Source organism: Marmota marmota, unplaced genomic scaffold (assembly GCF_001458135.2).
Source record: "Marmota marmota marmota unplaced genomic scaffold, marMar, whole genome shotgun sequence".
Classification (NCBI taxonomy): domain Eukaryota; kingdom Metazoa; phylum Chordata; class Mammalia; order Rodentia; family Sciuridae; genus Marmota; species Marmota marmota.
Genome location: NW_026000020.1, coordinates 8,462,930 through 8,490,800, shown reverse-complemented (window position 1 = coordinate 8,490,800; position 27,871 = coordinate 8,462,930). Strand labels below are relative to the sequence as shown.

At 41.3% G+C, this 27,871-nt stretch overlaps 1 protein-coding gene across 6 annotated transcripts in view; it reads left to right on the top strand.

The window, feature by feature from the left end:
* Positions 1–775: 775 nt before the first annotated feature.
* Positions 776–27,871, top strand: part of Anapc1 (anaphase promoting complex subunit 1) — a 97,001-nt gene continuing 69,905 nt past the window's right edge. For 2 of the 6 annotated variants that reach the window (XM_015499756.2, XM_048810376.1), the window contains exons 1-7: positions 776–1,150; positions 17,878–18,114; positions 19,561–19,722; positions 24,422–24,473; positions 24,669–24,769; positions 25,760–25,842; positions 26,828–26,901. In XM_015499756.2, coding sequence (XP_015355242.1) covers positions 17,902–18,114; positions 19,561–19,722; positions 24,422–24,473; positions 24,669–24,769; positions 25,760–25,842; positions 26,828–26,901 — 685 coding nt within the window. In that variant the 5' untranslated portion in view covers positions 776–1,150; positions 17,878–17,901. The other 4 variants (XM_048810379.1, XM_048810378.1, XM_048810377.1 and 1 more) reach the window with 4 other exon arrangements.

Here is a 27,871-nt window from a genome sequence, read left to right as displayed (position 1 = left end):
CGGCAGGTAAGGGCCCAGTGGAAGCCGCCAGAACACCACTGGCCAGACGCCCAGGCTCGGCCGATCGCGACCTCCCAGTCCGGCGACTCCAACTCCGGCAGCCAGCTCGCTCGCTGGGCGCGGGTCCCCCGGGAGACCAGGTCTGCAGCTTCCACAAATCCCGCCAGAACAGGGCCCAACTGCGCAACGCGGGCTAGGGGAAAGTTCTTGGCTCGGTCCAGACCAGATTTGCGTCCCACGCTCCTCTCCGCCCAAAACTTTGGGACTTGGGCTGGGGCTGGGGCTCAGTGGTAGGGCGCTCGCCTGGCACGTGTGAGCACTGGGTTCGACCCTCAGCACCACATAAAAATAAAATAAAGGTATTGTGTCCACCTACAACTAAATACAAACAAACAAACAAAACCTTGGGGACTCGAAGCTCGCCCCGCCGAGCTCGATTCCCTCCTCTGCGCTGAAGGGGAGCTCTGCACCCGCTCCCCCAGGACCCACACCGATTCTACTAGGACAAGCACCCGGACCTGGCCTGGAAGCCCTCGCGACACTCCGAAGGCTCTCTAGAGGGACTGCGTGCGGTCAGGAGTGAGTGGCCTCGACCGCTTCCCACTTCGGGCCCGGTGGGGCTGCGGGATGTTTGCAAACTCGCAGGGCAGCCCGAGCGCCGCGGTGGACGCGCTGCCGACNCTGGAGCAGGGGCGGGCCACCCGCAGGGCGGAGCGCAAGCGAGGGCGGAGGGAGGGGCTGAGGAGGGAGGGAGATCCAGAGAAATAAAAGAAGGGGCTTATCGGAGGTGAGAGGAGAGGGGCGCCGGGTGCCCCGCCGGCCCCGCTTCCCACGTGTGCCTAGGCAAGAAGAGGAGGTGAGGGGAGGACGCCGGAAGCAGCCCCCAGACCCATCAGGAGGGTCCAGGACTGGGGACCTAGACGCGCCGCGGGGAAGGGCCGGTCGCAGCGCCCCGGCAACGAGTCTAAGAGAAGTGACACTCGTGGAGGTTCGGAGAGTCCACGGAAAGGTGTAGCGGCGCATCGTGGCGGCAAAGTGTGAAGGTTCGCGAGCGCCGCAGCGGGGAAAGTGGTGACGGAGACGAGAATGGCTTTTGCCAACATGGCAACAGTGCCTCGCATTTCTACAATACTTCCTAAAACGAACACAGGTAGAATGTCTTTGTGAGCCTTTGGCCAGCAAAGAGCCAGGTCATGTCACCGCTTAAAACTCCCCAATACTCTCAGGCTTCTGCTTTGTCTCGGCGTGAAAGTCCTGTGGGTGGCCCAGGGGCCCTACACGACCGGGTCCCCTCTCCTCTCTGGCTTCGTGTTACTCCACTTTCATTGATACTGGCCTCTCAAGCAGTCCTCCACCTCCAAGCCCTGGCCACGTCCTGTAGATTTAGAGGTAAGGAGACAAGCTGCCCAGAGGGAGCTCGTCGGTTTATCATGACATTGACAGCAAGGGAAAGCCAGTGTGGTGTCAGCTCCCTGTGACCCTAGTCCTTCGGGTTGACACCAAACCAGGGGCCAGAGGAACTGACCACAGGAGGTGTCTGCGGCTGTGCTGTGGAGCAGAGCTCTGGAGCCACGCAGCCTTGCAGACTCCTCAGGATCCTGCTTCTGTGGCCTTGGCTGAGATGGAGACCCAGGGAAGGTGTGGAAAGTGCTATGCTGATGCTTTGGAGGAGGGGAAATGGCCTTGCAGTGCAGCTAGCCTGGCTCAGACTGTGGCCAGACTATCTGCGTGGCCTTGGAGGAGATCACCAGGTCTCCAGCGCCTCTCAGCAGAGCTGATCTGTCATTTCCTCGCCTCTGCACACCAGGCACTCTTTTATCTAAGTACATTTTGAAAAATTATTATTATTATTATTATTATTATTTTTTTTTTTTAGAGATGGTGTCTCCCAATGTTACCTTAGGCTGGCCTTGAACTCCTGGGCTCCAGAGATCTTGCTGCCCCAGCCTCCAAGTAGCAGGGAGTATATACATGCAGATACTCAAATCTCACATTCTTAATGAGGCTTGCTTTATACAGTGCTCTTCTAGTTTTCTGGTGTTATGTGACATGACACCCCAAACATAGTAGGAGTAAAGCATCAGTCACTTTATGAGATTCGAGCATTCTGTGGGTCAGAGATATGGACAGAGCACAGAGATGTCCTCCAGGAAGCCTTAAGCTCAAATGCTGGTATCTAGAGTTATCTAACACAGGAGTCATCAAACTAGAGAGTGTGTGGTCTGTTCTTATGTGTCAGTGGTTTTGGAATACAGTTGGTGGGGTTTTTTTGTTGTTGTTGTTGTTGCTGTTTTTTGTACTGGGGATGGAACCCAGGGGCACTTAACCACTGAGCCACATCCCCAGCCCTTTTTTATAATATATTTTGAGATAGGGTCTGGCTGAATTGTGTAGTGCCTCACTGTTGCTGAGGCTGGCTTTGAACTTGTCGATTCTCCTGCCTCAGCCTCTGGAGCTGCTGGGATTATAGGCATGTGTCACCGCACCCTGCAGGAAGAGTCACCCGTGTGAGTATCACCTATGGCTGTTTTTGTGCTACAGCAGCAAAACCAAGCAGTCGTGATGTTGCATAGCCCACAAACCCATGTGGTATGGCCTTCTCCTAGCTGGCCAACCCTGATCTAAAGGTCTGTTCATCTGCATTGTGCCCACTTCACTGGATGATGAGACACAGGGCTCTAGGTCGAGGGTTTGAATGAGGCCAAGGTGGCTACATAGCACGGCAGCTGTGGCTCCTAGAGACAGCTTCCAGTGAGTGAGGCAGAGGCTGTGTGACCTCATATGACAAAGCTCCACAGTACCATGCTCTTTGGTGGAAGCAGTCATATACCTACCCTCAGGGGGAGGAGCCCTACACCCCAAATTCCTTATTAGAGGTGTGCCAAAGAATTTGCAGCTCTGTTGTAAAATCTCCGCAAATACCAAAACTGAATAAATGTGGGACCTCATCTCTGCAGCTGTAGTTTCATCTTTGCCATATGTCCATATGTCCATATGTGGCAACTTAACGTCCTAATCATGCCAATGATCAAAATATGTGAAAGGAAATGGGAGGGGGAAAAACAGACTCCATATTACACAACTCTTTCTATGTGTACAGGATCTCTGCCCCCAGAGCGACACCTGGCACTCCCCTGAATCTGCACTCCAAGGCCCACCATATTCTGTACCAGCTTAGACCTGTGTGTCACATGTGGGAGCACCTGCTGTTCCTTAGCTAAGGAGAAGGGATGCCAAGGGCCAGGAGTAGTGTTCATCCAGGGGTGGGGAAGATTATCCCTGCTGATTCAAGTGCAGAGGTCTGTAACTAAAATGAAATGGCATTGAGATCTCAGTCCATGAGTCAGCGTGTCCAGCACATCAGTGACAGGACTTTAGACTTCCCATTGAAAGATCCGTGGGAGCACACCACACCACACGTGAAATGATAGACTCCTCTATGACCCTGTTCTAAACCCACACCCTGCTCTTCTTTGTCCTCCTACCCACTGTCTCCTGCCCCTCTCCTACCCACCTGTCCCCAGCCGTGGCCTGTAATTGACTCCTGCTTCCAGTCCACCGTGTGGCTGCCGAGTTCACAGCTAGCCTCCCCGATTCCACTTTTCATAGTACAGACGGATGACCTGACATTCAGACACTTGGATTGGCTCAGGAGACTAAGAATGGCAGTGTGCATGAAATGGCTCTGTTCTAGTTTCAGTGCTAGAGAGTCACTTGTTTGTTTATCTTTGCACAGAAATGGACTGAGTGGATGCGTGAGACGCGTCATTGAGACGATACATGGCCCCTCCACCAGGGAACCTAGGTCTCATGAACCCTGGTGCCTGTCCCTTCAAGGCCTGCACCACTCTGGCTGTCACCCACCAGCATCTATACTTGAGCCCTCCAATGACTGCACCTGGTTTTCCTTTGGTGAATCGTGGCTCCCATGCTCACTCCCTCCTGCCCCTAGACCTGGAGCGAGGGTTCACCTTGCCTCAAGGCCATTCTCTTCTCTCTTCTTTAAGCCTCTGACTTGAAATCTTCCGTCACTGGAGTGGACCAGCCCTGCTCACTGCCGTCATCTACAGGCGTCGGGGTCCCTCTTTCTCCTGCATTACAGACACTACCTTCACTATCCTTGTCATAATTCTTGGTGGTTTCAGTTCCAGATGAGTGATTTCCAACACCACAGCCTCTGTGCCCTTCTTGTTCCCCAATCAGTGTGCTAAGAAACATGTTATAAAGAAAAACAACAAGTTCTGAAGTTTGCTGGGAAACTGGGATGGTGCCAATAAGAGTCAACTCAGCTGGGCTTGGTGATACATGCCTGTAATCCCAGGGAGCATGAGGCAGGAGGATCACAAATTCAAGGCCAGCCTCAGCAACTTAGTGAGGCCCTAAGCCACTTAGTGAGACTCTGTCTCAAAATAAAAAATAAAAAAGGCTGGGGATGTGGCTCAGTGGTTCAGTCTCTTGTACCAGGAAAAAAAAAAAAAGAGTCAACTTATCAGAAGGCCAAAATCATAGGGGAATTGTAAGTATCTTGTAGTTTCCTAGATAATGTAGATGGTGTCTGGAAGAGACTCCATTCAATGTTCTAAAGAACATACTGAGAGTACAGCTGTATGGTTCTTGGGGACTAGGTCATAGATAAAACAGTCCATTTGGACTATTGAATTGAACACAAGTGTCCAATGGCAGTCATAGTCCTATGAAGTGGAAGAGGTCTCCATGGCTAAAGATTCACCAAATCCGAAATCTATAGTTTGTACTAAGAAAAGGATACAATATAGCAAACAGCTATAAAGTGAGATTGTGGGTCACAATCAAAGGCTATTCACAGTAAGGGATCTAGAGAGGCTAGGCATAGGACCCCTTGTTCTCCCTTCTGTAAGGAATATGGCTTGACACATTTTACCCCTTGGATCAGAAATCACTGATGTGTTCATGAAGCACTTTGGAAATTGGGAGTCCAAGAGGGAGGCTCAGCTGAGATTCTTTAAAATTTTTATTTATTTATTTATTTATTTATTGGTACTGAATCTTTAACCCAGGGGAACTTTACAAGATCCCAGTCCTTTTTATTTTTTAAGACAGGGTCTCACTAAGTTGCTAAGGGCCTCACTAAATTACTGAGGTTGACCTCAAACTTGTGATCCTCCTGCCTCAGCCTTCCTAGTTGCTGGATCATAGGCATACCCAGGATTTTTACATTTTGCTAGCCTCACAGGCATATTCCTACGGCATAATCAGCTCTATCCACAGAGCTCTCTGAGGGGCTCACTGAGACCAGGTGCAAAGTATCTATCTCACTGTTTTTAATAGAAAATACTGACAAGCTAGTACAGATCTCCCTGAACCTCCTCAAACCCATGATTAAAAAGCAACATTATTCATCAGTGTGCTTCATGGCCTTGGCAACGGGTCAGAGCCATGCAGGAACTTGAGCACAACAGCTCAGGCTAATTCAAGGTCTACTAGAATTAATCCTCACAGCATAATAGTTTTTATAGTTGTTGCAAAATGAAATGGTTCAAGTGAAAGATTGCATCTAGCACCGTGAACCTGAAAGTGGATAGAGCTTGTCTTTTGTATGTTTTACTCCCTTGAAAGACTCTATCCAGTAGTAAAGAATTTAGTGAAGCCAGGTGTGGTGGCGCACGCCTGTAATCCCTACAGCTGGGGAGGCTGAGGCAGGATGATTATGAGTTCAAAGCCAGTGCCAGCAATTTAGCGAGGCCCTAGAGCTCTCTCTCTCTCTCTTTTTATTTGTCAATAGATCTTTATTTTATTTATTTATATACAGTGCTGAGAATTGAACCCAGTGCTTCACACATGCTAGGCAAGCTCTCTACCACTGAGTCACAACCCCAGTCCAGCGAGACTCTATCTTAAAACAAAACAAAACAAAAAAGTAAAATGGGGGAAAACCCCCATCTTAACTGGAAATAAAATTATTTGCCTTCATTCTACTGGAAAAGGGGCAGTACCTTGAAAGATGCCCTCCATGTATTAGGCAATGTACAGAAGACAATAATTGAACTTTTGTAGTTTCTTGGGAATATGTAGATGAAAGACATTGTGGATGGAAGAGAATACTTTTGGTGTCCTGGAAAATATATGTGAAATGCAATACTTAAGCATTACAGCTCGTTGGGAGATGGTATGTTTTCACCATGCTAAAATATATGGCAGAAGTCATATTATCTGGGACTTACAATTTGTTCTTAATATGATCAGCATGCTTGATTATACACCAGAAGGTCAAAATCTTACCATACTTGGTGTGTGATAATGGAGCATATAGACACCTCATGCCATGTGCTGAAAAACAGACTGCAAATGCTAGTATCCAGCATGTGTGATTTGCATGTGGGTATTGGGGGTGGGTGGGAGGCCAGAGTGTGTCTTTTTTTTTGTTCTAGAGATTGAATCCAGGGGTGCTTAACCGCTGAGCCACATCCCCAGCCCCTCCCCCACCTTCTTTTGTAGTTGTAGATGGACAGAATGTCTTTATTTTATTTATTTTTATGTGGTGCTGAGGATTGAACCCAGTGCCTCACGCATGCTAGGCAAGCACTCTGCCACTGAGCCACAGCCCAGCTCCATCATTTTTTAATATTTTATTTAGAGACAGGGTCTCACTAAGTTGCTTAGGGCCTCGCTAAGTTGCTGAGGCTGGCTTTGAATTTGCAATCCTTCTGTCTCAGACTCCCAAGCTGCTGGGTTAAAGATGTGCTCTTTTCATTTTTTATTTTAATACAGGGTCTCACTAAGTTGCTTAGGGCTTTGATAAATTGCTGAGGCTGGTCTTGAACTTGCCACCCTCCTGAACCCTGGGATTATCAGCGTGTGCCACAGCGCCCAGCAACAATACTCCATTTTACAGAACGTATTGACAAGTTTTTTATTATTTTTTTATCATCAACTTAACTGCTATACTTATTCAAACTCAAATGAAATATTCTTTAAATAGCATCTTGTGCCAACTGACCCTTTAGAATTCAGAAAGAGCAATCCTGTGAAAGATTATAATTTAGATTGTAAGATAATAAATGAAAGCATATAATAGCAATTCTAATTGATGATATATTAATTTTTGTGCAGGGCTGGGGCTCAAACCCAGGGCTACCTGCACACAAGGCAAGTGCTCTACCACTGAGCCACACCCCAGTCCCCTTCTTCATTTTCTTAGTGTTTTTGGCAGAACTTTAATTTTGATTAAAGTCCTTAATTTTTTTCTTTTGTTTTTGGTGTCTTATCTAAGAAATTTTAAAAACTAATAACTTTATCCGGACCTATTTCACATACTGTAAAACTCTCCCTTTTAAAAAGCGTACAATTCAACAGTTCAGTGGCACACATTTTTTTTTTTTTGTTAGAGAGAGACAGACAGAGAGAGAGAGAGAATTTTAATATTTATTTTTTAGTATTTGGCGGACACAACATCTTTGTTTGTATGTGGTGCTGAGGATCAAACCCGGGCCGCACGCATACCAGGCGAGTGCACTACCGCTTGACCCACATCCCTAGCCCCTAGTGGCACACATTTATGATCCCAGTGACTTGGGAGGTTGAGAAGGGAGGATCACCAGTTCAAGGCCAGCCTCAGCAACATAGCAAGGCCCTGAGCAAGTTGGAAAGACCCTGTCTCAAAAAAAAAAAAAAAAAAAAATTGGGAATGTAACCCAGTGATAAAGCGCCCCAGGGTTCAATCTCCAGTTCCACAAAACAACAATAAAAAAGAAAAGAAAAGGCAAACCCCACAATTCAACTGTTTTTAGTATAGTTGCAGACCTGTGGAGTGTCACCCATACCACTATCTAATTTTAGAACATTTTCAGCATCCCCCAAAGAAACCCTGTGCCCAGGAGCAGTCAAACCCCACCCTGCAACCATGAGCTGCCATTGATCCATTGGCCTCCCTCTGACTCTGTGGTACTTCATATAAATGGAATCATACGTGATATGTCCACCCCACCCACTTTTTGCTGGGAGAATTGAATGTTCATGGACACTTAATCACTGAGCCACATCCACTGCCCTTTTTATATTTTATTTACAGACAGGGTCTCACTAAGTTGCTGAGGGCCTCTCTAAGTTGCTGAGGCTGGTCTTGAACTTAAGATCCTCCTGCCTCAGCCTCCTGAGCCTCTCTCTCCTCCGCTGGGATTACAGCACCCAACTAATATGTGGCCTTTTGTGACTGGCTTCTTTCACCTAGAATGTTTACGTGCATGCATGCTGTAGCACAGATCAGTACTCAGTTCCCGTCTATAGCTAGATACATTCCCATGATATGCAACACTCCTCAGTTGGAAATCTATTTTAGCCACCCATCAGCTGATGGATACACAAATATTTAGGATAATAATAATAACCAGAAATGCTGCTATAAACACCCATGTACAAGTGCTGTGTGAACTTTTCCAGTTCCCTTGGTAGATACCCAGGAGAGTAACTGTGGGTCTTATGGTAACTGTGTCTTTAACTTTTTGAGCATCTGTCAAACTGTTTTACCAAGTCACCACAACTTTTTACATTTTCGTCAGTAATGTACAAAGATTCCACATCTTCATCAACACTTGGACAATGCTTATTATTTATATATATATTTGTATATATATAAAATAAATTGTTATATAAATAGTATATAAGCTGTTTCAATTATAATAATATATAATATTTATCATAATATAAGTAAGATGATATATAAATAAATTCATATTATATATTGTCTCATTACACACACACACTCACACACACACACACACAATTTTTTTTCACTGTCCTGGGCTTCAAACCCAGGGGTGTTCTATCACTGAGATACATCCCCAATTTTTTTCACTTTTTATTTTGAAACAGAGTCTCACTAAGTTGCTGAGGCTGGCCTTAAACTTGTGATCCTCCTGCCTCAGCTTTCTAAGCCGCTGGGATTACACATAGGCATCTTTGCTCCAGGCTCATTCTAGTTTTTAATGAGGAATTTTCTAATGACTAGTGATGTTTATCATCTTTACGTATTTTTTTCTCCTTTTTTTTTTGTCATTTGTATATCTTTGGTGAAATGTCTATTCAAATCCTTTGTTCGTTTATAAACTGGGATTTTTTTGTGTTGAGTTTTAGGAATTCTTTATATATTCTGAATAATAGACACATCAACTATGTGATTTGCAAATATTTCCTGCCTTATTAATGTGAGTTATCGTTCACTTTCTTAATAATTTTTTTGAAGCACAAAATTTAAATTTTCTTTGTAAATTCTAGCTTATCCATGTTTTCCTTCATTTTTCATGCTTTACAAACCACATCCAAGATCACGAAGTCTTGAAGATTGACACTGTTTTCTTCTGTGTTTTATAGTTTTACACTCAGGTTTCAGAGCTATTTTAATTTTTGTGTGAGGTGTGGGTTGAGATTTTCTTTCTGTTTTGTTTTGTTTTACATATTCACATTCACTTCCTCTAGCTCTAACATGCATTTGGATTCCCAAGTCTTCCAGAAAAGACTGCTTTCTGGGGCTGGGGATGTGGCTCAAGCGGTGGTGCGCTTGCCTGGCATGCGTGTGGCCCGGGTTCGATCCTCAGCACCACATACAAAGATGTTGTGTCCGCCGAAAACTAAAAAATAAATATTAAAAAAAAATTCTCTCTCTCTCTCTCTCTCAAAAAAACAAAACAAAACAAAACAAAAGACTGCTTTCTGCCATTGAATTACTTTAGCAAGTTCGTTACCAAAAAAAATCTCCAGGACAACGTCATGCTCCTGGTATCTGCCCTCGACATGATGGGGTGGAAGGGCCTTTACCTCTGTGGTCTTCCTCCCTGAGGTCCAGATGGCCCGCCTAACCATGACACAAATTCCAGAGAAGGGACATTCCACGAAATACCTCAGCAGTGTTCCCCAAGACTCTCAAGTTCATCAAAAAAAGAAGAGAGCTGGGATCATGGCTCAGTGGCAGAGCGCGGGCCTCACATGTGTGAGGCACTGGGTTCAATTCTCAGCACCACATATAAATAAATGAATAAAATAAAGATGCATCAACAACTAAAAAAAAAAACAAGAGGAGCCTAGGAATACAAGATGAGTCACTGTGATGCGTCCTCAGGGATCCATCCTGAAATGGAAAAAAGAATACTAAGAAATAACTAATGAGATCTGATTTTAATCAATAATAAGGCATTGGGGGGCTGGGGATGTGGCTCAAGCGGTAGGGCGCTTGCCTGGCACGCGTGCGACCCAGGTTTGATTCTCAGCACCACATACAAACAAAGATGTTGTGTCCCCCGAAAACTAAAAAATAAATATTAAAATTCTCTCTTTCTCTTTCTCTCTCTCTCTCTTTAAAAAATTTTTTTTAAAAAATAAGGCATTGGTATTGGTTTTTTAATTCATTTTGTAAATCTTTTTGGTACTATAGATTGAACTCATGTAGGCTCCACCACTGAGCTACCCCCTCAGTCCTTTTTATTTTGAGACAGGGTCTCAAGAAATTGCTGAGATTACACTTGAACTTGTGATCCTTCTGTCTCCATCTTGAATGACTGGGATTTCAGGTATCCACCACCATGTCCGGCTCGTTCATTAATTTTGACAAATGTATCATACTAATGTAAACATAAGGTAATCCCAGCAGCTCGGGAGGCTGGGGCAGGAGGATCACAAGCTCAAAGCCAGCCTCAGCAACTTAATGAGACCCTAAGCAACTCAGCAAGACCCTGTGTCAATATAAAAAATAAAAAGGAATGGGGATGTGGCTCAGTGGTTTAGTGCTTCTGGATTCAATCCCCAGTACAAAAGGAAAAAAAAGGGTTAGAGGGGACAGGCTGTGTGTATATGAGAACTCTTTAAACCATCTTTGCAATATCTCTGTAAATTTAAGTTTTAAAAACAAAATTTATTTGAAAACATCAATTAGTCACATTTGTGTTATTTATTCCTCAACTCTATATGCGCCATGAATTTGTGAATTTTTCTCCTATAAACCACTTATTTGATAACTGTAGCTTAATAGTACCTCCTCTTTAAAAATAAATAAATATATATATATGTGTGTGTGTGTATATTATATATATACACACATATATATTTATTTATTATATTTATATATATACATATGTGTGTATATTATATATATCAGGTGTAAGTGGACACAATGCCTTTATTTTATTTATTTATTTTTATGTGGTGCTGAGGATGGAACCCAGGGCCTCACACGGGCTAGGCTAGCGCGCTACCACTAAGCCACAACCCAGCCCCTTAATAGCACCTCTTGGAATCAGCGGCGCGAGTTCCCTAAATGTGCTACTGCTTCTTCCCTGTACTCTCTTGAGTTTTACCCGGGCTGGGAATGACCTTGGATTGTGTGTTTTCTCAGATTTCTCACTAATCCTACCCTCATCTCTTCATTGGATTCAATCTTCACTCCAGACAAATATTTCAAGAATATTGTTAATCTTATCTTCCCAAAGAAATCACCCCTGAAACCTTCACTCACTCTATTTTAGACTGCTTTTCTGTAAGTGGACACTTATAGGTTATTTCTCTTAAATGTCCCAATACCCACGGTCTTGGAGTTTTCTTGGTGGTATATAAAGCCTGTCTTTTATTACTTAAAAGTGCAGTCATGGGTAACCGAAAACCTCATGTTCTGGAAAGCCTTAGTTCTGGGGAAAATGGGAGGGTTGGTCTATTTCAAATATAATTCCAAATCCCTATGAGTGAGTTGAATTCAAGTTTGTAGATCATGTACTGAAAATGGAATAAATCCATAAAATGATGTTATAGTTCATCCACTGCACTTGTTAGCACTTACTATGTAAATGAACTTGTAGTAAATTCCTTTATTTTTCCCCCCTCTTTTTTTTGTCCTCCAATTCTTTGGTCCTTTTCCCCCATCCTATAAAAATCAAGGATGGAGCTGGACTGTGGCCCAGTGGCAGAGCGCTTGCCTAGCATGTGTGAGGCACTGGGTTCGATTCTCACACCACATATCAATAAATAAAATAAAGGTTCTTTGACAACTAAAAGAAACACCCTGTTTTGCCTCCTCCCTCTTCTTTGCAGTTAAAACCCCCAAGACTTGGCTTTAACAACAGTCATTTGAGTAGTTTCTGAGGTGTTTAGGTCGTTGTGAAGGAGGGGTGTGATGGCGCTGGTGGAGGTGGCCCCTGTGGAGGCATGGCAGGGAGGAGCCCAGGAGTCCCTGCAAGGCTGGTGAGGGAGGAGGAGTCTGGCAGATGCGTGGGTTCAGCGGGTAGGTGAAGGCCTTAACATGATTTATCAGACATATCAGAGACTCTCCCCTGATCTCTGTGGCCTTGTAAATTCCTCGCCCCTCAAAGGTTCTCAAAGGTGACGGGATGTCACTTTTGTGATTACCTTATGTAAGATCATGACTTATTTCTCGCCTTTGGACCCTCTGTTGCCTTCTTGGCCTGCCTGCTTTGATGAGGTTGGGGAATCCCAAGTGGCAAGTAACTATTGGTGTCCTCTGGGTGTTGGAGGCAGCCTCTAGCTGACAGCCAGCAAAACACTGCAGCCTTAGTCCTAGGATCACAAGGAAATAAGTCCAAGTGAGCTTGGAAGTGGAACTTTCCCCAGTAGAGCCTCGGATGAGACCACAGCCCTAAGCACACACTGACTACAGCCATGTGAGGTGCAAGCAATGAGCCCTTCAGATAAGGCATGGGACTCCTGACCCACAGAGTAGATGGGTTATTTTGAGACACAAGGTTTATAGTAACACTGTTACACAGATATAGTTACTAATATAGGCATGTATATTTTGTCACGGATTTAAAGTGAGAAATAAGAATTTAACATACTTTTTTTGCATACCAATTATACTTGGGGAATTTTGCTATCTACTGAGATGGGCACAGTATCAAAAGAGGTCTATTTTATTTTATTTTAATTTGTTCTACTTAGTTATATATGACAGTAGAGTGCATTTTGATCCATCATATAAATGGAGCATAACTTCTCATTCTTCTGGTTGTACAGGACGTACAGTTACACAGGTCGTGTTGTCACATACGCACATAGGGTCATAATGTCCAATTCTTTCTCCTATCCTTTCCACTCTGCAGAAGGGAGGAAGAGTCTGGCATACGTATGTGAGTCAAGTGGGTACTTAAGGCCTTAAAATGATTTATCACTTGCTTCTTATTCTCAAAGGTAATGGGGAAAATGGGATGATTGTCTGTTTCAAATATAAATCCCAATCCCTATGAATATAAATCCCAATCCCCTTCCCTTCTTTCACTCCTCTCTGTCTAACGCAAAGTACCTCTATTCTCTCCCACTCCTTATTGTGAATTAGCATCCACGTATCAGAGAAAGCATTCAGCCTTTGGTTCTTTGGATTGGTTTATTTCGCTTAGCATAATGTCCTCCAGTTCCATCCATTTACCAGCAAATGCCATAATTTCATTCTTCTTTAAGGCTGAATAATATTCCATTGTGCATATATACCATATTTTCTTTATCCATTCATCTGTTGAAGGGAACTTTGATTGATTCCATAGCTTAGCTTTTGTGAATTGAGCTGCCATAAATATTGATGTGGCTGTGTCACTGTAGTATGCTGATTTTAAGTCCTTTGGGTATAAATCTAGGAGTGGAATAACTGGGTCAAATGGTGGTTCTATTTCAAGTTTTCTGATGAATCTCCATACTGCTTTCCAGAGTGGTTGTACCAATTTGCAGTCCCACCAGCCATATACAACTGTACCTTTCCCCTTGCATCCTCACCAACATTTATTGTTGCTTGTGTTCTGGATAATTGCCATTCTGACTAGAGAGAGATGAAATCTCAGTGTAGTTTTAATTTTCATTTCTCTAATTGCTAGAGAGGTTGAACATTTTTTCCTACATTTGTTGATTGATTTTATTTCATCTTCTGTGAAGTGTCCTTTCCTTAGCCCATTTATTGATTGGGTTGTTTTTTGTTTTTTTTTTGGTGTTAAGTTTTTTGAGTTCTTATATATCCTGGAGATTAATGCTCTACCTGAGGTGCACGTGGTAAAGATTTTCTCCCATTCTGTAAGTTCTCTTCACATTATTGTTTCCTTTGCTATGAAGAAACTTTTTGTTTGACTCCATCCCATTTATTGATTCTTGGTTTTACTTCCAGTGCTTTAGGAATTGTAAAGAAAGTCAGTTTGTAAGCTGACATGGTGGAGATTTGGGACTACTTTTTCTTCTGGTAGGTACAGGGTCTCTGTTATAGTGCATAAGTCCTTGACCCACTTTGGGTTGATTTTTTTGTGCAGGATGAGAGATAAGGGTTTAATTTCATTTTGCTTCATATGGATTTCCAGCACCGTTAATTGAAGAGTCTATCTTTTCTCCAATGTATGTTTTTGGTGCCTTTGACTACTATGAGATAACTATATTTTTATGGACTTGTCTCTGTGTCCTCTATTCTGTTTCATTGGTCTACAGGTCTATTTTGGTGCCAATACCATGCCATTTTTGTTACCATAGCTCTGTAGTATAGTTTGAGGTCTGGTATTGTGATGCCTCCTGCTTCTCTTTTCTTACTAAGGATTGTTTTGGCTATTCTGGGGCTCTTATTTTTCCAAATGAATTTCATGATTGCCTTTTCTATTTCTATGAAGAACATCACTGGGATTTTTTTTTCAGTGTGTTATTTATTTGTTTAAAAAATGTTTTTAATTGACTTTTAAAAAACATCATTGGGATTTTAATAGGTATTCCATTAAATCTGTATAACGCTTTTGGCAGTATGGCCATTTTGAAAATGTTAATTCTGCCTATCCAAGAGCATGGGAGATCTTTCCATCTTCTAAGTTCTTCTTTCTTTCTTTAGTTTTCTGCAGTGTTCATTGTAGAGGTAAAAGAAGTCTATTTTATGATGGTATGTCTATCTATATCTGTATCCAAGATGCAACCTCAGGACCCTTGATAAAGGTCATCCATGCTTGTTTGGTAGACTATGAGAGGGTTAGGAGGATCTTTGGATTCTGATTCCAGTGTGTGCCTAAAGTAACATTAGAAGGGGGAGGATGATGGAGACAAGAGGAGCTGTGGGTCTTCTGAAGCTCCTGGATTTGTGGTTTGGACCTCCACCAGGGGAGACAGCAGTGGCATGTGTAGAGGATCTGCTTTCTTTTTTCAGAGGGGGGTGAGGGACTGGGGGTGGAACTCAGAGGCTCTGTACTACTCAGCTACATTCCCTGCCCCCCACCCCCTTTTAGAATATTGTTGAGATAGTCTTCCTAAGTTGCTGAGGCTGGCCTTGAATTTGCCTCAGACACTGGAGTTGCTGAGAGGATTTGCTTTCTTAAGAGACTTTTGCATTCTGGAGCCGGGCGGGCAGGCAGGGCTGCTCACAATGCAGGAGTGCTGCAGGGGCAGGGCCTCAGTTGCCACCTGCAGGAAATGCAGCGACTGCTCTGGCACTTGAAGGATTAAGAGCCTTGGGAGCACTGAAGGGGAAAGATCAGTAGACCTTCGAGTCCTCAAAGAGCACAACGCCAGTCAAGGCCACAGAGGCACCCTGAGAGAACTCTTTGATCAAAGAAGGGAATGCCCAGGAGTGAGAACTGGGGGAAATTTTTTGGTGACTCTGCTTCAGACCCTGGACAGGTAGTGGTGTAAGACTGTAGACGGGGCTACCTCAGTTCCCTAGAAATAGGGCTGGAAACAAAGAGGAATGCAGCTGCTTTAGCCCAAGACAGAGAATGGACAGGGGAAATACGGAAGGGAAGGATGACAATATCATTCTGGCTGCTGCTTCACAACAGAATGCCCCAAATTTTGCACACTGCTGGACAGGGCTGACCACTAGGTCACACAGGATATCTTCGGATAGTCTGTGCAGACAGACCATGCCTTGAATAGTCCACTGAGGGAGAAGAAAGAGAATTTAATTAAGTCTGGTTCCTTTCTGCCTGTTCTTGTTGGTCAAAGTTTGCTTTGTATCTGGGTTTCTGTTGGCCTCTTCAGAAGCCAGCGCCCACACCCCACAGGGAAGCCATTTATCCAAGTGTGGATAAATATATTCTCTCTGTGGAAGAAACCAGAGTCAGGGAGTGGGGTGATGGCTTGGCTGCACAGTGCGTCCAGGGGAGAGGGCCTGGCTTTCTGCGGCACATGCCATCTGGTAGGGCCGTGGAGGCTGGTGGAGATGCAGGCAGGCCCCAGGTGGCTGAGGTGGAGCACGATGTAGGGGTTATGGAAACTGGTGAGGAAGAGAAACTGAGAGATAACTGAGGTGTGTCCTGCTGCTGCAGGTTTTTCCAGAAAATCCTGGTGGGGGTGGAAAGGGACATTGAAGGAAGGTGAAACCTGTGGGAAGGAGCAGATTAAGGATAAGAGCAGCGCATGTGGGAAGATTGTTAATTTGTCCTCTGTATCCTCAGGCCAGGATATTCTAAGAATATTTTGATTTCAGATAAATGTCTAAAATGAAAACCCGGTTTACGCAAAAAATTTTGAGTTTTAGTGAATGTTTTCAATAAGGGGCATTTGAGATAAGGGCAAGGAATTAATCAAGATATCAAGGTGATGAAGAGCAAGGTGTGTTTGGGAAATCTCAGTAAACACTTTTAAGTGAAGACACAAATTCCAGCCAACCTTACATTTTGAGTAAGGAATTAGAACTTTATCTGTTAGATAATAGGAGTAGTAAAATAAAGAATTAGAACTTTATCTGTTAGATAATAGGAGTAGTAAAATAAAATACTCCAATTACTCCTCCCCTCCCCCTCCCCCTCCTCCTCCTCCTCGCACTTGACCACTGAGCTACATTCCCAGCCCAGGTTTNGTGCTCTCCGGTGCGCGCCTGGCTTCGCCGACCCGGGTGCGGCGTCCCGGGTGCGGCCCGGGCCTTTGGACCTGGGCTTGGAGCGGGTGTGCGGAGGCTGAGGCGCGGAGGCTGAGGCGCGTAGCCTGCGGCTTCCACCACCGGGGAAAGGCCGGGCGCTCTGCCCTCTACGGAGACGCGGCTCCAGGTCCCGGCTCTGGATGGGGGTGTCCTTTTTTGGCGCGGTAGTTTTTGCTCTAGTCATCAGTGCTGACGTTTTGATTGACACCACATCAACTTACTCCTCTTACTGTAGCTGTTTATGTTGCCTAAATTGTTGACACATTTGTAAAGTAAGCTTGGGTTACTGTAAAAATATTAAATACGTTGCCCTAATCAGAACAAAAAGATACCATGCTGTAAAAAATAAGGCTAATACAATACAAATAAAAATTCTGCAGTTTTCTCTCCGGTTCTAAGAGAATACATTAAAAAACTGCACGACTAAAGTTGGATAAAGTCCCGAGTTCTTTAATGTTAGTTCTTTTGTTGAGAAGATAGGAAGGCCAGCTGAAGTTTGAAATTCTCGTAAGTTTTATAAGATGCTTTTTAGGTTCTGTCCCACATCTAGTGTTCTCAATACTGATTTTCTAGCACGTGGAGCAAAGAACTTGTGCCATATTTCATGCCATAATTATCTCAGGCATAACATTTATAGTGAAAAACTTTGTGCAGCAATTCAAAGTGACGCCAAACAGACCTCAGGTGAGAATCTTAAGTCAAATTCGGTTAAACTTTGTTTTTCTTGAGTGCTGTTAAAGTCATGCTAAGGGCTCTTTGTAGTGCTGACATCAAGTATTTCGAGTTCTGCATTTGAGGGTTGCACAGCTTAAATGTTATGCCATGAAACCCATTTCTGTTGTGGATGTTGTCTCAGGGACAGAACTGGCACCTGTACTATAAAATATATTATACAGTGTTAAGATTTTATCCACTGTCACTCCACGTGGAAGTGTTTGGGAAGTAAGAGTGGTATGTTTTCACCACAACTCCTCCATGTCTTTGTAGAAATAAACTGGTTTGATTCTAAAAGCTGACCAGATGTGTTTGAATCTATACAGAAATAATGTTGATATCTGGAACCCATGTCGAACTTCTATGAAGAAAGGGCAACGATGATTGCAGCCGGAGATTTGCAAGAATTTGTTCCTTTTGGTCGAGACCACTGCAAGCACCACCCTAATGCTTTGAACCTTCAGCTTCGCCAGCTGCAGCCGGCCTCTGAGCTATGGTCTTCTGATGGTGCTGCTGGCTTGGTGGGATCTCTTCAGGAGGTTACAATCCACGAGAAACACAAGGTGCCATGAAGATTCTGATTGTATTTTTGAAATGTTGAGTACTGTAATCTTGAAATTTAAGGCTACCTCGATGCAGCTGAGAAAAGAGTTAGGTGCTACTTCCAGGGTAAATGCTAAGGTGTTGTAATTTCAGTCAATGCTAAAATAACAATGTACTAAATGATAGTGTCTTAACTGCTAGTTTTAGACATACTGTATAGCTTGTGATTTTATACTGAGAATCATTATTGTGATTATGGTTCTTTTTAATCATTTCTGTTAATATGCGGAAACTAGATTTTGTGTTATTTGATGATTAAATGATAGACATTAGAAATGGTCCCTGCAGTTAATCACTTACATGTTTCTTTTTTTTAAAAAATATTTGTTTTAGTTGTAGTTGGATACAAAGCTTTATTTATTTATTCATCTATGTATCTATTTATTTATTTAATGTGGCGCTGAGGATCGAACTCAGTGCCTCACACATGCTAGGTGAATGCTCTACTGCTGAGCCACAACCCCAGCCCTCACTTATATGTTTCTGAGGAGAGGGAACTGTTATTTAAGAAGATATTTATAATCCCAGCTACTCAAGAGGCTGAGGCAGGAGGATTTTCAGTTCTAGAGGAGCTTGGGCAACTTAGCAAGATCCTGTCTCACTCATAAAAAAGCAGAAAATAGAGGCGATTCCCCCAGACCCGCTCTGTTGGCCTGGAGGGTCTAGCCAGGGAGCAGATCTCAATAAAGTCTTGTTCAGCAGCTTTAAAAACAAAAACAAAAAAACCCCCAAACAGATAGTACAGTAGTACTTTAAAAAAGTTTTTTTAATGCAGTACTGAGGTTTGAACCCAAGGGTGCTTTACAATTGAGCTACATTCCCAGCCCTTCTTGTATTTTATTTTGAAATAGGGTCTTGTTAAATTGCTGAGGCTGACCTAGAACCTGTGTTGCTTCTGCTTCAGTGTCCTGAGTCACTGGGATTACAGGCACCCTTTCTTTCTTCCACTTATTTATGGCTGGGACAAGGGAGGGAAGGTGAATGTTTGCAGCCGTGGAGCAGGAAGTCTGCACTGTGTGTGAACTCCCCAGTGATGCTCTATGCACCTCACTTCCCCTCTCCACACCCTGTGTACACCTAATCTGTCTATTTAGTCTCCCAAGGATATGATTTTCTTTTTTGATATCTAGGGAAGCTTTAGTTTTTGCTTGTTTACTTTTTGGGAGAGTAATACAGGGGTATAATGTGAAACATAATATAGAGAATTCTTGAGTGAATTTTTGTTTCTGAAAATCCTGTAAGATATATTACACCCTGTGTACTCTATCCTCTGTTCACTAGTGCACCAAACCTCTGAGAAGTTGGGCTGTATTGAGTTTAACTCCTCAGACAAATAAATCTTGTTCCAGGCTATTGAAAAAGCAAAAAGAGTGCTTGAACATGTCTTATATGTGTTGATTTTAAAGGAAAGCTGGCAGTTAAGGAAAGGTGTCAGTGAAATTGGAGATGAAGCAGACTATGATGAGGAACTCTATGTGGCGGGAAATATGGTGATTTGGAGCAAAGGAAGTAAAAGCCAGGCATTGGCTGTTTATAAAGCATTTACTGTTGACAGTCCTGTTCAGCAGGTGAGTTGATTTGAATTCTAACATTTGATTGAATATTTAATACATGTGTTTTTTCAAAAAAGCTTTTGTTTCAAAATTTAACAGAAATGATAACAGTATGAAGTTCCCAGCAGCTGTGGGTACATTTTAACATGTAGTAAACATAATAGCAGGAAAAGAAAAATTTCATTTTATGTATCCTCACCTTTTTGTACTCTATCCTTTGCCAGTGATAATGGCTTAGTATTATTCTTCAGTACTTCAATTTGTTATTGTCCACAAAAATCTGTTAAGGATATGAAAATATTTTCAAATGCATTATTATAATTAATTGTAATATAAGGAATAAATAAAAATTGTGGCATTTATAGTAAAAGAAAAAGAAAACAACTAATTTACTACCGCTGCAGTTGGCTTTTACACTTAACTCTTTTCTAAAAAAAATGGTGAATAAAGGGAAGGAATTAAGCAATTGCTGTGTTTTTTCAGGAAGACATGAAGTCCATCTCTAGTTGATGGAGAACTCCAGCTAGTACATGTAGAAGAAGTGATAGAATTAAAATATCACCATTTCATAACCTCCAGTGTAATAATTGGTTTAGCTAAGATTGTAGATGGTTGCTAACACTGTTGCATGAAAGGGTCATACATGACAGTAAGGTTGTCATCCTGTGGATTCCTTGCTAAATGGAAGGGAAGAAATGTACTTCTATTTTGGAGTTGTCTATTGATCTTCACCTCAACCACCTGATGGACTGGAGCATGGCTAACAACAGGAAGAGGGACATTGTGTGCCCTAGAGTAAGGTACGTGGTGTCATTCTCCAGGTGTTTTTCCCAAGAGTATTTAACTGAATATTTAGACCTAATTTCTAGTTTATAGACAGGTGAGGACTAGAGGATCACATTGTAAAGTAGCATGAGACGAGTGTGTTGATGGTACAGGTGAGGTAAGAATGTCTGAAGGTTGGTAATTTTTGAAGCTGGCTGAGGGGGATTCATTATCTTACTGTGTTTACTTGGTATATATTTGAAATTTTTCATACTAAAAAATTTAAAGAGAAAAACACCATGAAGAAACTAGCAGACAAAACCAGAATATAGGAGTACCTGCATTCTGATCTTTTTAAGAAAGTCATTCAGTGAGAAAGAAAAATGGTGAGGACTGTTCTAAATGAAGAGACTCAAGGAACATCACTAAATGCAGTGTTTTTGAATCCTGCTAAATGAGCTCTGGTTGACTCCTAGATTTTTGAAGGGAGTGGGGAAATGGGAAAACTGAGAAGGGGCTGGATGTTAGGTGATATTAGAGAATTTTTTCCTCCCTTAGGAGGGATGATAGTTTTGTGGTTTTATAGGAGAACATCTTTATTTTTAGGAAGTCACAAGTAGTATTTAGAGTCGAAGTATCATGATGTGTTGTGCAGTTTAAGTAGTCACCGACCTCCCTCTCAATCCCACAAGTACACAAATGTACATACATAGACAAATAGGGGAAAATGTTATCGTTGTTGGGTTAGGTGAAACAGATATTGACTGTATTATTTTAACTTTTCTTATTGAAAAGTTTTAGAATAAAAAATTAGGAGAAAAACTTAATCCATGTATAATAGCTGAATTAGAGGTTGGGCCATTGCTGGGAGGCTTTGGCTGATATGAAGTTCCTCATTTATAAATACTGAAATCTTTGTGCTTTGACACTGCTATACCCTCCTCCTTCTATTAATAAATAGAGCATTGTGCTCTATTTATTTGGAAGTACAGACTAAATTATTCCATAATTTGAGGGCAGATGTGAAAGCATCTATCCAGGAATGTTAAGTCACTGATCTTTTTTAAAGGTAAATTTTCTCCCATGTAACCCACAGAGTATAAATGTGAAAAGTGAATTTCAAATAGTTTTTTTTAGCTTCTATGTTTCCATCTTAATTTCTCCAAGGAACAGTTGCTTGTTTGTTGGGTTCCATGGAGGTATAGTTATCTCCTTCATCTTAAGTCTCTTTTATACTGATATCACTTCTAAGTGTAATCATAAGATTTGGAATTTCCGTCCTTTTGTTCTGGAAAATGAATTGTTAGTCTTCTTGCTAGTGCGGAGAAAGATAATTTTTTATTTGGTTAAGGAATATTAGCAGGTATGTGTGACTCAGATTCTGTTCTTTTTTTTTTTTTTTTTTTGGTGGTGCTGGGAATTGAACACAGACCTTGTGCAAGGGAGGCAGACACTCTACTAACTCAGCTGTATCCCCAGCCCTGTTCATTCTTTATTGGTCCTACTGGTGTTTAGTGTTATAAACATGGTGCTGGGTCTGGGGCTACAAAGATGAATACAGTTTCTGCTTTTGAAAGGCTTGTAGCCTAGAAGGTGGGCTGATCAGCAAATAACTGAAGTGCTATAGCTGTGGCTGTATAGTAACCTATATCCACAGTGTGGTGAGAACCCAAAGCGCTGAGATCTGAAGGAGGGATTTTCAAAGAAGATGACATTTGAGTTGGAAATTGGTGAAAGAAGGGGATTCTAGGCAAAAAGAAATCTCAGCAAAAAGAATTGTAGAAAACATAACTTAGGCTAACTTCAAAAGTACACATGAGGGTATAGAGAGAGGCAGGTGGGTACTGGGTAGATTTAGGCTCGTATTAAATAAAAAAATTGGGATTTTAAGCTGTATGCAGAAGGGAGCCCACCAGAGATTTTTAAATGGATTTTTTAAACCAACAAGGATTTTTAGATTAGTTTTGTAGACTTAAGAAGAGATGAGGGTGCTGGGGTTGTGGCTCAGTGGTAGAGTGCTCGCCTAGCATGCACGAGGTATTGGGTTCGATTCTCAGCACCAAATAAATGTAAAATAAAGATATTGTGTTCACCTAAAACTTAAAAATAAATAAATATTTTAAAAAAAGAAGAGATGAGTTTGGTGGCAATATACAGGATTGACTAGAGAGTAGTGAGGCTGGTTAGGGTCATTATTTTGTGGTAGTTCTGTTGAAAGAGATTGGTGCCTTGAGGAAAGAGAAGATAGGTGACAAAGCTGAGGGAGTTAGAAAAAGGGCTGGTGAGCTCTTAGAGATCAAGGATAAAAGAGATGTAACTATAGTTACTTTTAGAGACCAAGGAGCTAGGATTGAATGGAAGTTGAAGCTATAATAGGGGCAGTATTGATTTTGGACATTTGAGATTAAAGCGTAGTTCCAATGTGTATTTTATTTGTGAATTTTCATTTAATAAAAATGCTATTAAAAACTCCTACCATTTTAAAAAATGGGCAAAAGGACTTAAATAGACATTACCCTAAAGATGTACAAATGGCTAGTAAGCACATCAGAATATTTTAAGTGTCACTGGTCACTAGGCAAAAAACAAACTACAAGTGTGAGATGCCACTTTACATACATTAGGTTGGGTGTGAGCAAAAATAATAAAAAAAAGTATTATTGAGACTGAACAGAAATTGGAATCCTTGTGTATTACTGTTAGGAATGTAAAAAAGCTGCTGTGGAAAATGGCTTGTGGTCTTTTTTTAAAAAGTTACATGCAGGATCACCATATAATTCAGCAGTTCCACTTCTAGGTGTCTACATGAAGAAAATAGGGATTGCAGCAGAGGCTTGCATCATTCACAGTGGCCAAAAGGCGAGCTTAACCCATGCAACCCCTGGATAGATGAATGGGTAAACAGAATGTGGCATATGCAACTGGGGGAATAGTACTCAAGTTTACAATGGTAAGAGATACTGATACATGCCACCACCCAGATGAAGCTTGAAAACATTACACTCAATGAAATATACCAGACGCAAAGGGAAAATATTGGAAGGTTCCCTTGTATGAGGTGTCAGTCATAGGCAGATCCATAGGCAGGGTGGAGCAGAGGCTGGGCGAGGGTGAGAAGGAGAGTATTTTGTTTAACAAGCAGTTTCTGATGTGGGTGAACAAAATTTATGGACGTGTGGTGGCGAGGTTGCATCAGTTGTGGCTGTATTTAATGCCACTGAATTGTGTGGCTAAAATGGCAGATTTTATATTGTGTACATTTTAGCAAAGTTAAAAAACACAGACATGCCATTAAATAATTTCAGGGATTGTTGAGCATGCCAGTTAAAGTTCAATGGTTTTTCTTAGTTGATATTTTATACAGTGGTCCTTTAAGAAAGGAAGATGTGCTGGGTGTGGTGGTGCACACCTTAATCCCAGCTAGTCAAGTGGCTGAGGCAGCAGGATCACAAAGTTTGAGGCCAGCCTACACGACATAGTGAGATCCTGACTCAGAATAAACAAATTTAAAAGATCTGACTCTTGTAGAGACCCCTGGATATAATCCCCAGTTACCCCCCTACCCCCCCCCCACCAAAAAAGTCTTTTTTTTTTTCCCTAAATATTTTTTTTCTAATGTGAGTCTAGAATCAGTTGGTAAATACCTTCAGCTTTGTATAGGATACAGGCTGTAATACAGCCTGAGCCGGGATTTGAATTTTTGCTGCAAGGCTTCTGTCTAGTAGATTTTTTGATTTTTGTCTTCTTTTTCCATAAAATTTAATTATAAACATGTTTTATCTTTCCTTATAATACTTATCATTAGTCTAATTTTGTGTTTTCTTATGGTATATGTTTTGAGGTGAGGAGAGAGAAAGGTATTTGGTAGGCATTTTCATTATTATTTAGATGCCATTAGTTAATAATTTAGATACACTTTTCTTAGGTAAGCATTTTGTTTTGATTTTAGGCATTGTGGTGTGACTTCATTATATCACAGGATAAGTCTGAAAAGACCTACAGTAAGTTTCTTTTTGAAATTTTATTTCTTATGATGATTCCAAATGTTTATCTCATTTTTTTTCATTCAAAATGCATAGTCACTGATGGTAATGGTTTAAGCTAAGCACTTTCATATTGTGCATAAGAATGTTTGTATCATCAGGTTGAACTCTTCAGCAGAACCCCCTCCAAAATGTTGTATGCTTTCTTTTCAGGTAGACATGAAGTAGAGAAATGCATTTGTATATTGCAGAGCTCTTGTATTAACATGCATAGCATAGAAGGGAAGGATTATATAGCTTCCTTACCATTTCAGGTAAACTTGAATGTTTTAGTTTTGTGTGTATTTTGTTGGAGAGCAGTCTTAAATTAATTGGTTTCAGAGATCTTTTATGTCTTATAATCAAGAATGCTATTTTTAGTCAAAAAAATTTAAGTTTTAGTAGCTTTAATGGCTTACCATTTTTCTGTTCTTTGCATAAGAAATAAGTTAATGAAGTGAATTATGAAGTTTTTTTGGGAGAAGTTTTTGTCAGTTTAAATAATATTAAAAATACCATTTTGAGCCAGGCATGTTGGTGCATGCCTGTAATTGCAGCACTTGGGAGGCTGAGGCAGGAGGATCTCAAATCTGAGTCCAGCCTCAGCAACTTATCGAGCGCTAAGCAACTTAGTGAGATCCTGCCTTAAAACAAAAAATAAAATGGAGCTGGGGATGTGGCTCAATGGTTAAGTACCCCTGGGTTCAATCCCTGATACCAGAATGAAAGTTATCATTTTGCTTCTGTTAAATAAGGCAAGTGACAGACTGGTTTTTTTTCAAAGCTGCTTATATTTTTAATGCCTAGTGCTATGGTTAAAATTTTATCACATTGTCATTTTGATACTAGCCACTGGCAGGAATTTCACATTGAATTATTCCTTAGATTTGTTTTTATCCAAGAGTTGCTTGTTAGAATTACATTTTTTAAATTTTTATTTATTTATTTTTTTTTTGAGAGAGAGAGAGAGAGAGAGAATTTTTTAATATTTATTTTTTAGTTTTCGGTGGACACAACATCTTTGTTTGTATGTGGTGCTGAGGATTGAACCTGGGCCGCACGCATGCCAGGCGAGTGCACTACTGCTTGAGCCACATCCCCAGCCCAAGAATTACATTTTTCAAAAAATTATAGCTAGTGATCATATTATTTTGTAAAGTTCTTATTGAAAGAAAATCCAATGTTCTGTCATGTTTCCTAAAAACATTTTTTAAAGAAAGGGTAGGTTCTCTTACTTGTGCCTTTTCCCACCATTTGCCTGACAGGTTGCAAATGTTTGGCCCACAAAATATGGATTGTTGTTTGAACGAAGCAGCTCGTCACATGAGGTCCCTCCAGGTCCACCCAGGTATTCATTTGACTGAGTTCACACTTGGTTTTGAGGTAAAATTGTTAACCCCAAAGTTCTCTGAAGTCAGTGTTGTACATTTAGCAGCTCTACTTACTTGGCACTTAATTATCTACAGCTCCACCCACCCCTGAAGTAAATTTGAATGAGCAGATATATTAATAATGAGACTCAGTTCTTAGCTCTGCAGTTTTTTCCTTGTGTTACTGTGGGCAGATGATTAGAGCTTTCTAATCTTTAGTTTCCATGTCTATTACAGGAATACTGTCATTTACCTCTTGGATTTATGCACACTGACACAGGACCTAGTAGTGTGTATTAGGTGCCCAGTAAATGGTAGATGGTTATTCATGGTCTGCTGACTTTGTCTTTCTCTAAATGTTGTTCACTGAAGGGCAAGAACATATAGCACCTGCTATAGTGAGGGGCAAAAAGCAGACACTTGCTGAGTTTTATGAAAATTGCTTAGAGATTTTAATTTCATTCTGTTCTGATAGAAGAAAATCTTTTCCCCCTTTATTTTAAAGTCATATTTAACAAATGTGAACTTCTGTTTACTTGATGTAGTTTTACTGCTTCTTTTTTTCACCCTAAGTACACCCATTTGTAAACAGGTGTAGAGGGCTGAGTTTCTTTCTTGGCTGCTGCAGTCACACAGCCACCAAGAAAGCTCAATGAAAAGATGGCTTTAATTCTTTCACTCTCTGGGAAAGACCATCTGTAGTGACTGCTGTTGCTAGACGTTCCCTGGGTTATAGTGATTTTCCCTCTCTGTATGTGTAGAACTACTATTAGAAGAGAGATCTCTAGAAATGAAATAGAAAACACGGAAAAATAGTAAAGTTTGGGTTGCCTTTTGAGACGGTAGATTTCTAGTTGCTTATGTAATCTGGAGAAGATATTCCTTTGCAAGGAAATTGCAAAATTTTTGCACAAACATACTCTTTTTGTGTTGGTGATTGATTGTGTATTTGTTTATTGCTAGAGAACCATTACCTACTATGTTCAGCATGCTGCACCCCCTAGATGAAATAACTCCACTTGTTTGTAAATCTGGAAGTAAGTGTTTTTTTATATTTTTTTTTACATAAAGACTGTCTTTTGACTTTAGGTGAGGGAGGGAAATAAGCATGATACAAGAGTAACTTTTTCATTATAAAGGTATTTCATATTAACACAAACTTGAAGACCGTGATACCAATTGTTTAGTAGCTATTTTAGTAAATATAAGGCATGTAAATCAAAGAACAGTACTGTTGTATTTATTAACCTATCTGGAGTTGACTCTGTTCCTTAATAATTAGTAAGTTAACAAATGATCCTTGCATGAACTGAAAATGTAGGGCCTTATGCCAGTACTGTGAATTTTAGGATTTCCCTATTCATAACAATAGTTTAGTGGGATTTAGAACTTTTTCTACAGATATTTCTAGATGCTATTCCATAAGTTTTAAATTTGACCAAACATAATAGGTAATCATAAATAATGAAGACTGAAAAAATATGTTCTTTGACATTTTTAGTTTTAGGGCTTTATTCCAAGTATATATTCTGAAATATCACTGAGGCTTTTATATTCTGTTTTACAGGTTGGCAAACTAGAGTGTATTGGCTAAATCTGATCTGCAGATTGTTTTCATATTGCTTATAATATAAGAACAGTTCTTACTTTTAAAAAATTTTTCTGGTCCTGGGGATTGAACCCAGGGGCACTTTACCACTGAACTACATTCATTCCCAGCCTGTTTTATTTTTTATTTTGAGACAGCATCTTGCTGAGTTACTTAGGGCTTTGCTGAGTTTCTGAAACTGATTTTGAACTTGTGCTCCTCCTGCCTTAGCCTCCCCAGTTGCTGGGATTACAGGAGTGCAACACCTTGCTGGGCTAAGTTTTTACCTTTTTGAAGACAACTGTAAGAAAGATTTTGCAGTGCAGTCAGTATGTGGGCCCAAAAGCCTAAACATTTTACTCTTTGGCCTTTTATAGAAAAAGTTTGTTGATTTTTTTATATTATACTCATAACAGTTG